The following is a 14,312-nucleotide window of genomic DNA, read 5'->3' on the forward strand; positions in this document are numbered from 1 at the left end:
TCTACAGGAGAGCCCACGAGAAGGTTATGAAATGCTGCTGAGCCAGCTTTCATTTCCTCCATTCGAAGCAGGTTGGTCTCGATGCTTGGTGCATATATGTCTTGCCAAGGCAGAAGACCATTTTCAAGAGGTATAGGAGAGCATTTCCCAATACTTCAAGGTCGTCAGGAATTGGGTTGGTCATAACGAACCTCATCCAAGGACCAAAATGTGCATTATAGATCGTACAAGCGTTCCGTTCACCTTCGGACGGTTTTGAGATGCCTGTACCCTACGTTTGCCGTCGCCTTTTCTCCTGCGAATAGCGTTCGAATGTCTCGACGACATCGCACTCTTGAAAGTGCGGGGTATAACTGTCTGTGCGTGAATGAATCTATGCGGAGGTCAGGCACGACCGCGACCTTCTCTAGCGTCACGCCCTTGACATCCGTCGAACATCGTCGCATAAGCAGGTCGCAGGGGAACTGTATGCGATTTAAGGTCCAGCTTGAACGAGCTGGATTGAAAGAGAAGGTTATGTGAGGCAGGCAATGTATCTCTCCGGTATGAGGAATCTGGAGCAATTAGGAGTACATGTGGTGCTCAGGTGGAGCACGCATGTGGGGGTAGACGCGAATTGCTTCCGCAGGATCCAAACGTTCCGTCCTTAACGTATGTTACAAGCGATCCGCTCGCCTGCGGACGGTTCAGTCATATCGTCTACGGATTGGTTTACGCGCTGATTCCTTGGCAGCCATCGAACGACGTCGCATATGCAGGCCATAAAGAAATAGTTGTAAAAAGAGCAAACCAACACCATAACCATGAGGTCGAAAAATGCGGATGAGTGAAACAGAAACTAACTGCTCTGACGCTCGATCAGCTGCCAGAGGTCGCAGCGGCAACCGTGCGAAATTTTTATAAAACAAAGGAGCTGAGGTGGAAGTACATGCCTGCGCCGAAGTGGGGCAGAAGAGGGGGTTCGGGTGGAGCGCGAACATGGCGTCGACAAGAATTGGTTCCGCGGCATCAAACGCTCCGTCCTTACAATATGTAGATAGATATATGGCGGGGTCCATTCGCGGAATGGTATGTGTTCCTGCGGAGTCTACTGCTAATACAGTACATAGATGGGATGTCAAGTCAGAACAGTATAGTAGCACTAGTACTACTGCCAGTATGTCGCCAACAGAGTATCACAATGATTATACTAGTTTGAATAGCAGCTGCAGGTCAAGGAATTGGGCACCACCCCAGAATCGAGCGTTTGACTCAAAGTCGCGCTCACAGATCCTATGTCTACTTCATAGTAGAAAAAATGTCGGGCTATTTGACTCTAGTCTTGTAAGTGCATTCGAGCGTTATGTGGTATTCGTGAATTGCGATTTATTTGCTACGAGCTAACTTCTGCTTAAGAGACGTAAACACGCTGACAGTGCGAATGCGCATGAAATACGTGAGCCAGAAAATCGCAATGATCTACAGAAGGTACATCAGCACCAGATCTGAGCAACATCCGGCAGTAACTCACATTGAACGCAACGAATCCGAAGATAATGCCCAGGTTGCGCCAGTGATCACTGTATTTAATGTTGAACCTCGAGTACATATACTGGTCAGTGGTCTTGTAGGGACAGTACTGGCAGCCCTCCGCAGCTCCGGGGTTTGTGAGGTAGCCACCAGCGAATTCGATGAATGGATCCATATACTGGCCGCAGGTCAGACTCTTCGGCGGGTTGACGGAAACTAGTTCCGTGGAGGAGCAGATAATAGCTTGACTGCCAATAGCTACGAGGGCTAACATGAGTACAAATATTGGCAAGAAATCGTTCACAAACCTTGACCAAGGAGGCCCTCGATGATGTACGTGAAAGGAGAGGCCCTATACATCCATTTCCACCAATTCAACTCAAAGAACGGCTGGATAACACCATCACTGGTGAATTATTAGCATGAACTAGCGTGACCAAGTGTGCATCTCACAAAATCAAGGTAAAGATAACGAGAGTTGTGAAGTATACAGATGCAATTGGAGCGGTTGGTGACATGGACGCGATACCATGTCCAAGCGTGGTGTAGTAGGACGGGAAGGCAATGGCAATAATCAGGAACGTGTAGCCTGCTCGGCCTGTGGGGTATCCAACGGTCCAGTACCAGCAGAAAAAGAACATCGCAGAACTTGTCACGTTCCAAGGAAGCTCAGCGACAAGCTGTGACATGACGAGAGCAGTCCAATTATACATTGCAGTGGGACGTTCACGTATCTCGTACACTGTGCGAATGTCGACGTAGACGGCCATGAGCGGATGTACGAGGGGAACACAGACCACAAGGGAGAGAAAGATCGACTAAAGAAGAGTGAGAATGTGATTAAACGAAGAACCTGATTGATATGCTCACAAATAGCTTATTTTGAGTGCCCTGCAACGAGTCATTTGCCTGAAAGAATGTAAAGCCCACAAGGAGACCGCCAACGATATTAAGCGCAAACTTGGCGCGAATATACGTAGGATTGCGCCAGTATGCTTGGAAATTCCGGTTGGTGAGCGCAACGAACTGGTGCAACCATGAGGTGGCGAAGACAGAGTAGCGGACACTAAGTTGCCGTGGGTGAGAACGACCCTGTTCATGCAAGTTGTTGATATGATCTTCAAGCTGCACCGCTTCTGGTGAGCACTTCCAGACGTTGTACCAATCGGTAGTGGAGACTGCAGTTGCTCCAGCACCTATGACATCAAGCATATATTCCGCCCTTTAACTCCCTGGTAAGCGTAAGAGCCGTCTAATTGAACCTTACTTACGGATTGTCGTTAGAGCCGCAGCGTGGAGCACCATTACGCTCAAAGTAATTCAGCATGGTCGACGAGTTCTCGCCAATGTCACCAAAGTAGACTGTCTGTCCACCCTTGCGAAGGAGCAACAATCTGTCAAAGACCTGGAAGAGCTCCGCCGAAGGTTGATGGATTCTGGTACAGCTCATAAGCATTGAGAAACCCACACGTCAAAATGGCACTCACGTGCAGAGAATGGCCTGACCACGGTCAGCAAGCTCACGAAGTACATGCACGATAGCCCAGGCGGATTGCGAGTCAAGGCCGGACGTGGGCTCATCCAAGAAGAGTAGAAGTTTGGGCTGTTGGTCTCTCAGTAAAACTATATCTTGAAGGGTTCGCGTTCAAACCTTAGCAGCGAGCTCCACTGCAATGGTGGTGCGCTTACGGCACTCAACCCCGAGAGAGCCAACAATAGCATCAGCATAGTCATCTAGACCACACATTTGAAGGCACTTGTCAACACTGCAGTGGAAAGTTAGGTGGGTGTTGACCACGGGCGGAAATTGTACGCACTATGCTTCCTTCTCGGCGAGAGGAACTGATTGTGGCTGGCGAAGATTAGCAGAGAAAAGGAGCGCTTCACGGACAGTCGCCTCGGGAAGGTGGGTGTCGAGCTGTTGGCAGTAACCACTAAACACGACAGTCAAGTAAGATCCGAAAAATTAGGACGATACTTACGTCTGAGCCTGGAAGTCTATGGGGAGCGGCTGTCCGCCAAAGAATCGCTCACCAGTTACCACACCAACACCGACACGATGTGCAAGAACATTCAGGAGCGTTGTCTACAAGCATTCAAGTAAATAGCATGCGTGACTGGTATCATAGGAAGGCATACCTTGCCAGCCCCAGATTCACCCATCAATGCGGTGAGCTTTCCAGGGATAACAAAGCCCGTGACATCATCCAGAAGGTGTTTCATCCCTCCTTCAATAGGGATTTCATATCGCATGTGCTGCCACGTGAAGAGGTCCGTGACCTTCTCGAGATTGTCGAAAGTCGAGGGACCAGCTACGTCGGAGAGGGATCTAGAGCGAAATTCTGTACCAGCCTTTTCCTCGTCTCGGGCCTTAGAATTCCCATCGACAGCACATGATCCCTGCTTGAAGAGAACGACAGCACTGTCTGAAGCAGACGAAGTATTGAATTCCGTGGCAACTAGGAGAACGGCCAAGAACACAAAGTAGAAGGCGCAAAGGATACCGAAATTCTGCTGTGGTGTCATGAGCTATTCGCGAAGTATAGAGTGACCGCCCTACCATCCAAAGTTGACTATACCAAAAGTCAAACGTCAATGCAACATAAATGTTGCCATCAACGAGGAGCTGCCCGGGCTGCGATCCAACAGTTGTGCAGACCTGGTTTGCAAGTGAAACGTTCTCGTACCCCAAACCCTGTGGGACAAGAGTAGAGCAAACTCCTTCGAGCGTATGGAACTCGTTCACAACAAGTCCACCGAATGCCCACCACAATGGCTAAGACAGCAATATTGATATTGAGCGGAAGAAAAGTATCGTACAAGGGATGACGTACGTTCAACCACATGATCCACCGCAAGCCCCTTGGAGCAGTTGGCCAAGGAACTGTGTACCCACCATAGAGTGACATCAAGAGAATGAAGATACCGCTAATGGCTATTGCGCTAGGACGAGTTTTAAAGCTTGCAGCAATAGCTCTGAAGAATGATTTCATGGTTTGTGACATTAAGAAGACAAAAAGGTAAAAAATGCTATTATGTAGCAGGGTGAGTATCAAAGCGAAGAACAGACGCCTTGAAGAACTTACAGAAACTGCGAGGCAGAACGTTGCAACCCGACCAGGAAGTAGAGTATTACAACGAACGCAAGTTGGACGATCAAAGTGACCGGAATATCGACTATGGTGTGCGCGAGACTCTGAATATAAGGGTAATGTAAAGCGGCTTTCTGGTGACGAAGCACGATGGGACGCTGGAAAAAAAGTGTAGGGATTTCTGAAACAGATGTAATAGCATTGAAGAAGAGGGAGCTGAAAGAGCCGTGAGGCACAGCTTATATGAGGACAGGCGGAAATGGTTACAAGAACATAACACCTTCCCGGGGGAAATAGGCCGAGGTGTCCTTTGGAACGTTCAGAAAGACGGTGCCAATAATTACCGCTTGAAAGACTTGGGAACTACCACCTAACATTACTGAGGGGTGGTCAAACAAAAAAAATGCCACCTACGCCAATCGTAGAAAGAACTCGAACTTATCACCAACAATGACTTGCACACGGCGCTTCATAACCGTTTTGACTTGCTGGAGGACAGAGGACATGTACACGGTAGATGTGTCACCATGTTCAGCAGCCACGCTGGACAGATACGCCTGCTTGTGTTCGTGATTGCCAACGCATTGCTGGCGGCGCTTTTCAATGGCTTCCTGATTCTGACGACCGAGATCAGAAGCCATGAAATAGCTAGCTAGTTCCTCCGACGTTCGCGGGACAAAGCTCTTATGTCCAGGGCGGATTTTCCTCCCGATCGGGTCCGTAACTGATAATGATGATTATAAGATAATATAAGATAGTCACAACGCCATACCTGCAACCAGGAAGTCGGGGGTAGTCTGTCTGTTTTGTGGTTCGAAGCCCATACCAATAAAGTAATCTTTAGCAGACTTTGCTGGACCAAAATAGGCCATCTTCCCTTCCGCGATAACACAGACCTTATCGAATAGATTGTATAATGGCTCGCCTGCCTGATAGAGGGAGACAATCGTCGTTGTGCGTTTGATGTCTGTGATGAAACGTAAGGTGCTGATAAACTCAAGGGCAGTCGAGGAGTCTAGTCCACGAGTAGAACTGAATGGGAAACGAGTTAGAACCACGGCACCTCAGATGATAACGCCTTACTTATCCCATGCACCAAGTGAACCTGTAGAGCCTAAAGTTTCTGCAATAGAAACTCGCTTTCTCTCGCCACCGGAAACACCTTGAATCTGAGCATTACCAACCAGGGTGTGTTTCGAACCATAGAGGCCAAGAACTTTCATGAGCATGGTGGTGGTATCCTCAACATAATCCTCGCGCTTCTGGCCGGGACGACGAGTTGCAGGAGTACGGTTTCTAACAGCGAAAGAGAGTGTCTGGTCGACAGTCAGCGTCGGGAAGTGGATATCATCCTCTGGACAGTAAGTGACATCGCCACGGAAGGAGTCATGTATCTCCTTTGAGGTGAATGAATCATAGAAAATCTGACCCTCAACAGCATGATACTCCCCACGTTGGTTAGCGAGCGTCTTGAGGAAGGTCGAGCACCCTGCGCCAGGACGGCCAAGGACCACTGTACGGAAGGTCAAGACCGGAGGTTGAGGAAAGGCCTGTACTTACAAAGCATTTCCCCAGGAGTGACCACACCCTCGAATCCAGACAAGATGTCTCTAATTGAGGGATTGCGAATTCCCCTTATCTTGTCCAGAAACGTTGAGGGATGGAAAAGTGAGCTGACGGTGGGCTGCTGCGAGGTGCGAGAACCCGCACCAACGACACACAAACCTTTAAAGATGACACCAAGTTGACGATCCTTTATTCCTTCATCTTGACGGCTGAGGGAGAGATAATGAAATATTGACTTAGATGATCTAATAAAATCACCACAAAACACTTACTGTTTCATGAGGTCTCTCAGTATCTGCTTGAAGTCAAAGGGTTGTTTATTTTTTCCAGAGTGGGGTATGTCTGACGAGTCCACCGGTCCACCGGCTTCGTGGAGAGCCATGGCAGTACCAAGGAACCGCAGGTAGGAACGTTGAACCTTCAAGGGGAAACGGTGAAAAGGTTACTTATATGGGGTGAAGTTGCTCGGTTCGGAGTCGGCATCATAGCTTGATCAAAAGGTTTTAGGTCCTTTGAGTCCGCAAGCCTGACAGTGAGAGGGCGTACAATAAAGTCATAATAGGTAGTTTGAAGTCGTTCGACTCGGAAGGAACCGAGAAAGGTCCGAATGATAACAGTAAAACCGCTGGAATGAACGCTTAGCTTAAGCGTGTTACGAACGCTTACGACTTTGGTGATGGTGAGTGTAGTGCCCTGTTATCATTAATCCGAAGTAGATCGGCTCCCAATAGGGTGGGAAACACAAGTCCCTGAACGCATCAATTACATCAGTGGCAAAGACCTCAACCACGCTCGGTAAGCATATTTCCTGGTGATTCTTAAGTCGGAGTTCACCGCTCTCGCGCATACCTACTCTGCGCTGTCCTGCCATGTTCGTGCCACTCCCTTAAACGCCCATTGCCGAGCTACCCGTCCAATACTCGATGTCGATATCCCCGACTTCGACTCCCACAGCGCTGCCAGCTCTGATACCGCCAACAGAAACCGCCACTGCTCCGAATTCTGCTCGCAACCCCTGCCAGTGCTTCCCCACGCACCAATTTGGCTTCCCCATCCTCGTGTCCACCCTCTCCCATACAGGACTTGGGTTTGTAGCCTCTCCTTGACAGTATTTTGTTCTTTACATATCATGAAATTTTAATTATGAAAATTTCATGTCTTTGGTTTACTGAGTGAGCACAGATGAGGATGCAATATATAAACTATGACTACAAAAATTCGACAGAGATATGTATGTAGACACTGGTAGGGAAGTATGCACGAGGTGGGATGGCAAGATAGGTGAGGAGGAAAAAATCCAGGATGCAGTGGAGATCACTGAAGAAAAAATACGAAGGCGCCTGCCGCCAGGTAGGGGTAATAACTGGTGGGGAGAGACAACGAGGGAGGAGATGTCGACGACGAGCGCGAAGGAGAGCGCTAGATCTTGACGCGGGCGTGCCGCCCGGTCGTGATGCGCTGTTGCGAAAAAATTAACCGGCGGCGACGGCATAGCATGATAGCTAGGCTGCAGGTTGAAGGAGCGGGCGCGGAATTGGCAGGATGCAGAGAGGTGGCGGCATTCATGGGCACAAGGGTTGGAAAAAAAGGCAGAGGATGCTGTTTGCAAAGACCGCGAGCTCGACGAGTAGGACAATGAAGACGACAATACATAAAAAAAGATGCGTACCTCTCTCCGATACAGTTTGCGGGGTCCAACCTTTACTAAATAACGTCAGTTGAATGGTAACATGGTTTCTGAAACATAGAGAGCCGGTCTATTTCGGAATGCTAACAGGTCACACATCACTCTTTTTCGACAGGTCCAAAATCTGATCAGTGGACCCTCAGGCTGCTTCTTGTTGCGGTGAACATATCGGCTCGGCCTCGTTCCTCGGCCAGCTGACATGCTCACCGTGTGCTTACTATGATTGGCGGTCCTGTAAGATGCTGAATGATAGTAGACATGACGTCATGCCTGTTCTGTTTTTACCTGTACTAGTAGAGAATGTATGTAGAGATAATGCATCTGTGTCGGGGACTGGCGCGGCCGAGCGCCATTACAATACATAACAGCGCACACAACAATGAATATTGACCGCGAGTGAAGCCTACCAACAGTAGTCTATAGTAAAACGATCATAATAGCGTACATAATAATGAATATCGACTGTGAGTGAAGACTGAGACGGAAGTAAACTTTCGGAGAATCTTTCCCTAGAATCCAAGCAAGAGCAATTGTGAAGCAGCAATTCCCTACAATGAATGGATTGTGGAGGAAGGCCATCATAACAGCTGCTTGAACGACGGTCAAGACTATTCGGGTCTTAAGAGGAGACTCTAGAAGGACGGGTATGGTCGGCACTCCAACCTTCTTGTCTTCGTCATAGTCACGCACATCGGCCAAAATCTTTGGAAGACCTTGAGTTGGGACTTCATTCACAAGAATAAAATTGTCTTACACAATGACAAGTGCGATTGACCGTCGACCAAATGATAGTCTCGAAGATCGTCCACGGAGGCGCGTTATTGGCTGATTGCCATGATAGCTGTAGTGCTGAGTGGACGACTAAGAATAACCCATAGCTATCTTCAAGTCAAAAACGACAAAGCGTCAGGATGCGACAGTACATACCCCCGAATGATACCGTCCAATATAGCCTTCATGCCAGGAACTCGTTTGATGATGAATGGGTTCTTAGATCCGGGTGAATCTTCTTGATCATAATTTACCAGCGCGAATCTCTTCAATACCCTGCCGATCCACTGAAGATCAAGCGGTGTCGTCCACAGAAAAGCGGGGGTAGTAAAAACTACCGGTGAGGAACGTCGTTTCTGATGGACTTTGACTTAAAGCAATCACAAGCAGCGACGCAGTCAACGCTAGAAAAATACGGGCAAGGTGGAACATGGGGGTAAAGCGCTTCATGGAAGCTGCACCCAGAGCATTGATGACAACTTCTTGATCCTTCAGGTGGTCAACACCAATAACAAGAATGTCACATGTCATGCATATGATGATCTTTAACACTATGTAATCAAAAAGACTGTACGGCCTGGAATCCACAAACAGAGGGCTTACCGGCCTCCAGTCAAGCTGTCCAGCGATCTCGTAGGATATGAGGGATGAGAGCATAGCACTGCTGATCCCCACGATGATGGGCTGTAGGATCACAGAGATAACGAAGGTTGAAACTGTGGGCGTAGCCATCTCGCCGAAGGTAGGTCCTTTGAGTCCGCAAGCCTGACAGTGAGACTGAAAACCGAAATTTGATTCTCCCTTATATGCTGGAGTAGGGGACCCCGGGGGTAGGAGCCGAGTGGCAGCCGAGTAGCACCGTAGTTCAGCGAGTCATTCAGTGTCCTTCGGGCTTTGTCGTAGTGTAGTGCTCTCCCACCACTTCTTGCCTTGCTCGCGACACGCAGGCACACAGTCGGGGATACACCGCTCCACTATGTCATGGTGTATCCATAACACTGATCGGAATCGTGCTTTTGTTTTAATGAATCAATGTGAACCCATTTGTTTTAATGAATCAATGTTGACCGCCAAACCGGTGTTCGAAGGTCTAGACTTTACATCGCACATCTAAGATACAAATTAAATGTCAATTGTGTGTCAGTTTGTTTCTTTATTCAGCGTCTAGTTGATAAACTATTATCACCTCATGTCCGAGTCAGATTCCAAGCTAGTGTTCTAGCCTATCTATTAGTACAGTCTTCCGCCAACAATACTGCCAGTGGGCCCAGGCGAAAAAAAGGAAGCAGGAACCCAACCGTGACCTCGAGGCTCGAGTGGCTTGGAATCTCATTCAAGCGAGTTGTGGTGGTGGACGCGCTAGCACTGCGCTCTAGAACAGAGAAGGGACGCTGACTCTATGATGGATGATGCTCATTGCTACATGCGACTAGATCTACAACCAAGACCTCTCGGGAACTGCCGAGCCCCTTGGCACTCTTGCTCTACTCGTCTCCGGCCTGCCTCTGCTCTGGAGCTCTACGCCCGACTCGTCTACACCTGCTAAGGTGTATCACTACAGTGGTAAAAGGCTAGTCTGCATTTGGATTTTCTTCAAAGTTAACTGATACAGTTGGTCCTGAACCGACGTCCAAACTGTAGCACCTTGTTATGGTTCCGAGCTTGCTCACACTGCATTTATGTAAGGCCACTCCCAACATATTCGCTTCAAGGTATTCCTCGGAGTTCATGGTAACCTGTTATCATTCGGACCTTTCTCGCCGCTCGGCTCGTTCGAACGACTTCAAACCCTGAGCACACAAAGTCCGGACACATTTGGCACGTCACTCACAATGAAAAAGACCCCAGACTCTGTTCAACATCTTCGCTTCAACTTAATGTCGTAGCCGTCACCGGCGAGCAGCATATAACGGTCTCAACTTCCCCGCATGCATCCCTCTCCCACTTTTAAGTTCAGCCTTGTCGGTTCGATCTTCTCCTCGTCACGTCTTCGACATGTTAACTTTTTGCATTTTTAGTGTATTAGCTTTCCTTTATTAACACTTTGTATCAAATGCAGACTCGTTAAATTCAGGTCAAACCTCGTCTCCCGTCCACCCTCAGTCCCTCTTCATAATCTTGCTGAACAGCTGCCTCAACAATGTCTAGTTGGGCATCTCTTCGAACTTCAAACCACGGCAGTGATCGAAGTACATTGTAAATTCTACGGGAGTGCACGAGATGGTCACGAAATGCTGCTGAGCCAGCTTTCATTTCCTCTATTCGAAGCAGTTTGGTCTCAACACTTGGTGCATATATGTCTTGCCAAGGCAGAAGGCCATGCGAGAGGTGTAGGAGGGCATTGTCCGATGCTTCAGGGTCATCTCACAAGCCTTGTTCAGGAATTAATTTAGGTGGTTCATAACGAACCTCGTCCAAAATGTGCATTTTAGCTCGAATATGGCGGGGGTCTATTCGCAGGACAGTATCATAGTATGTGTTCCTGTGGACGGGTCGACGTAAAACTTCACCAAATGTAAGTCAAATAGATGGACGATGTGAGAGTTCTCCCCGACACATTTAATTAAATTGCATAATGAATGTATGGGCCCACGTACTGTAGCGTGGACACATCGTCTTTTGTAAATCGGATATCTAATTTATACTCGTCAGGTAACAGCACACCTTTGCGGGAACTTCCATCCTCCCAATCAAACCTGCTGTTTTTCCGTCCACCCTTCCGTGACCAATATCTGGTTAAACAGTTTGTCTTAGCAAAAGATAGTTTGGCTTATCTTCAAACTTTAAACCACGGCAGTGATCGAAGTACGTAGTAAACTCCACAGGTGAGCGCGTAAGGAGGTCGCGAAATGCTGAACCAGCTTTCATTTCCCCCATTCGAAGTAGTTTGGCCTCGAGGCTTGGTGAGTAGACGCCTTGCCAAGGCAGACGTCCATGCAAAAGAAATAGTAGCACGTTGCCCAACGCTTCAAGATCGTCTCGTCGCCCCTTGTTCTACTCCTTGTTCGTTAGCCCTGAGCAGAGTTAAAATGGTCTCTACGAACCTCGTCCAAATGCCACGTTATAGCTTGCATATCGTGGAGTTCAAGTCCAACGCGGGCCTTCACGGAACGGTATATGAGCTCCTGTGGATGGGTCAACAAAGCTTCGCCAAACCAAAGTCGAATAGATAGACGACGTGAGAGTTCTCCCCAACGCCCATCGCGAAATTTTCAGGCTTGATGTCACGCAGGATGACCCCTCGTGAATGTACAAATTCAATTCGATCCAACTGGCAAAATACACACAAATCAACCCAAACTCGCGGGCAGGTGTCCAGCACGCTTACCATTTCGATAGCGAGCATAACTACTGTCTTCAGAGAGAGCTCGCCCCTGCAGAGTCTTCGAAGCTGTTGAAGATTCGCACCTACTTGATCGAGAATCAAGATATGGGATCCTCGATCAATACCACTCCATTTGCATGACGGTTATCCCTGGGTGTCCACGCAGCAGGTTGTACACTAGAGCTTCGTAAGGCAACACGACAGTCGCGGTCGGTGAGTCGGACGGGACCTCCATTTTGATTGCAACCTCCGAGCCGGTGAGAACGTGACAAGCACTTGACACATTTCCTGTCATGTCAAAGCATATAAGCTAGTTGATGGGAAAAGTAGACATGTGAACATACCAAAGCTTCCCATTCCAAGCAATTTTGTCACCTGAATGCCACAAACGCGGAATTCTTTGACGTGAGTTGGAGTGCGCTCTACTGGTGAAGGATGAAGAGCAGACAATTTTGTAGCTGCATTTGTAAACCTTGTAGTCCGTCGACCGCTAGGGTTGGGTCGCTTGTGCCGAGTTCACGTCCGATTCTAGACATCCAGGACGTTGAACCAAAATGGTTGGGAAACCCGCCATACTTGCTGGTTCCATCACTCGGTAACGACTAGATGTCACTACAAGAATCGGGTCCTGTCGATGGTTCCACATTTCAAACGACAGCGCTCCAAGAGGTCCGAAAATATGGAGTGGTTTTGGCCAAAGAGATCCGAAAGAGGTGCAGGTTGATCATGCAAAGTAAGACCAGATGGAAGTTGTGGAAGTAAAAATGATTTCACGCCCGGGATCGGAAGACAGACCAGCACATAACCCTGGATCAGGAGCGTCTTCACAGCTGCTTCTGCATCGGCATATAAACCAGGTTGCAGGATAGTCTGTATAGCTTCCTGGAGAACCGCTTCACTGGGCGGCGCTTCCAGAACAGTGCAGACATCCTGCAGAGCGTGCCGCACGATGTCGTTATAGGGTGCGTCAGTATGATCTGTGTCTCATAAGTTCGCATTCGAGATACACTTTAGACAGATGGCGATTGTCTGGATATGTTGGTGATAGCAGCCGCATAGCTTCGTTGATGGCCCATCACGATCCTGATTACATGTGAGCAACTTGCGCGCATGGGACTGGAATGTAAAAACTCGCCAAGATGGTGCCAAATATATCAAAGGCGATTGCTCTAGTGGATGGGGCGGGCACGGGAGGCATGTAGTTCGGGATAAACTCGAGGTCGACATCGGGCCCATCATCCCAGTCCACTTCTTCCGTTTCCGATGCGTTGTCAGCAACTGGGGGGTCACCGTCAAAGGAATCTTCATCGACCAGAGAGTTACAGCATGTGCCTTGAGGCTTGCATCGAAGGTCGGCAAAATTCTCGACAAACGAATAACCTGGCAGCAGCAGCGCGCCGCCTCGTCGGACCCTATACGCATGATAATGCTACAAAAACAAACCTTTTATCAGAAATCGTGAGCAATATTTCATACCATCCTGACCTACATCCCTTGACTTCAAAGCCCATTTCACGGCAGCGGTGATACCCATCCATGAGTAGTCTGCAGCAAGTCTGAAACATTGAGGACTTAGGAAATCACAATCACTAATCGATGGCGACTTACTGGTTATACAGTAGTAAATCTTGATATATGAATGTTGCTTCGACGCAGTTGACATGTTGAAATCCCGAGGTTCCAATATTCAAAAACGTAACCCCCTCGGTCATGCTCATACTCGTAGGGCGACTTGCCACTCCACGAATCCCACCCATCCTCCACGGGCTCGCTTCCACCGGACGAGTGCGCATCATTTGCGCACTTCAGGAATTCGTAAATTTCCAAGACTGAACCACAGAAGGCGAGGAGGAAACTAGCTTCGTCGAGTCGATGCGGGAGGTGAGGCACGGTCACTGGCGAGATTTGGAATTGCGCATCCTCAAGAAGCCTCGGAAAAGTATGAACGTAGAGAGTGCGCCCACTAGGGCGCAAGGAAGGTTCAACGTGCAACGTCTTCCTTTCTATGCTCAACGATGATCCCAGAGCAAAGTAACACCCCATCATTCACTCCTGTTGGCTTTCCGGAGGATATCGCAAACAGAAATTGTCCTTGACGGCCCAGATCCTGCATCCCAACGTCGGTTCGTGAGACACGCAACGCTAGGAAAGGAAGAGTTTTCAAGGACGCAGCTTTTTCAAGCCCATAGTACGATGTCCAATTAGCTGAACGCTGAGGAAGAAATTTTGCAATGACGAAAGAGTGAGGCATTTGACGAAGCCACTTTGTTGCGCAAGGTTTATAACATTATTTAATGGCACTGGCTTGCCCACAAGTAGCTCAGAGAATCATTCCGGAGTTAAAATGAACAGCTGTAGCCTG

General features: G+C 48.5%; 3 protein-coding genes across 3 annotated transcripts; all 3 read right to left on the reverse strand.

The window, feature by feature from the left end:
- Positions 1-869: 869 nt before the first annotated feature.
- On the reverse strand, positions 870-6,549 carry DFJ58DRAFT_807703 (ABC-2 type transporter-domain-containing protein; the record flags this gene model as incomplete). The annotated part of the gene is made up of 21 exons (XM_041391252.1): positions 870-886; positions 925-1,458; positions 1,511-1,767; positions 1,818-1,915; positions 1,963-2,327; positions 2,380-2,731; positions 2,781-2,945; positions 2,997-3,112; positions 3,161-3,275; positions 3,327-3,443; positions 3,492-3,595; positions 3,649-4,020; positions 4,070-4,285; positions 4,344-4,539; positions 4,596-4,817; positions 4,869-4,964; positions 5,016-5,325; positions 5,374-5,633; positions 5,685-6,114; positions 6,162-6,376; positions 6,440-6,549. 20 exons carry the CDS (start codon positions 6,547-6,549, stop codon positions 1,366-1,368), a joined length of 4,209 nt encoding a protein of 1,402 aa, XP_041239656.1. The 3' UTR covers positions 870-886; positions 925-1,365.
- Positions 6,550-8,271: 1,722 nt separating this feature from the next.
- DFJ58DRAFT_748357 (uncharacterized protein) lies at positions 8,272-9,510 on the reverse strand (the record flags this gene model as incomplete). The annotated part of the gene is made up of 5 exons (XM_041387586.1): positions 9,229-9,510; positions 9,042-9,168; positions 8,782-8,995; positions 8,609-8,732; positions 8,272-8,556 (listed from the first exon to the last, which is right to left on the reverse strand). Exons 1-5 carry the CDS (start codon positions 9,355-9,357, stop codon positions 8,272-8,274), a joined length of 879 nt encoding a protein of 292 aa, XP_041239657.1. The 5' UTR covers positions 9,358-9,510.
- A 1,427-nt stretch (positions 9,511-10,937) lies between these two features.
- DFJ58DRAFT_807718 (uncharacterized protein) lies at positions 10,938-14,312 on the reverse strand. The gene is made up of 17 exons (XM_041391253.1): positions 13,987-14,312; positions 13,651-13,958; positions 13,559-13,595; positions 13,440-13,506; positions 13,086-13,379; positions 13,030-13,033; positions 12,595-12,927; positions 12,485-12,562; positions 12,399-12,440; positions 12,326-12,375; positions 12,127-12,260; positions 11,954-12,077; positions 11,767-11,896; positions 11,368-11,603; positions 11,223-11,341; positions 11,008-11,171; positions 10,938-10,956 (listed from the first exon to the last, which is right to left on the reverse strand). The coding sequence occupies exons 1-16, from the start codon at positions 14,199-14,201 to the stop codon at positions 11,132-11,134; spliced, it is 2,211 nt and encodes a 736-aa protein (XP_041239658.1). The 5' UTR covers positions 14,202-14,312; the 3' UTR covers positions 10,938-10,956; positions 11,008-11,131.

The sequence above is a fragment of the Suillus subalutaceus genome, assembly GCF_016647625.1.
Source record: "Suillus subalutaceus strain FC151 chromosome Unknown DFJ58scaffold_122, whole genome shotgun sequence".
Lineage (NCBI taxonomy): Eukaryota > Fungi > Basidiomycota > Agaricomycetes > Boletales > Suillaceae > Suillus > Suillus subalutaceus.

Excerpts from the sequence above, each read along its gene's own strand:
- DFJ58DRAFT_807718 (XM_041391253.1), bottom strand. The coding sequence starts at position 14,201 with ATGCCTCACTCTTTCGTCATTGCAAAATTTCTTCCTCAGCGTTCAGCT. Across the intron at positions 12,261-12,325 it reads TCCGCGTTTGTGGCATTCAG|CTTATATGCTTTGACATGAC; the intron begins GTGACAAAATTG and ends CCCATCAACTAG. Across the intron at positions 11,172-11,222 it reads GACGATGTGTCCACGCTACA|AACTCTCACATCGTCCATCT; the intron begins GTACGTGGGCCC and ends TGTGTCGGGGAG.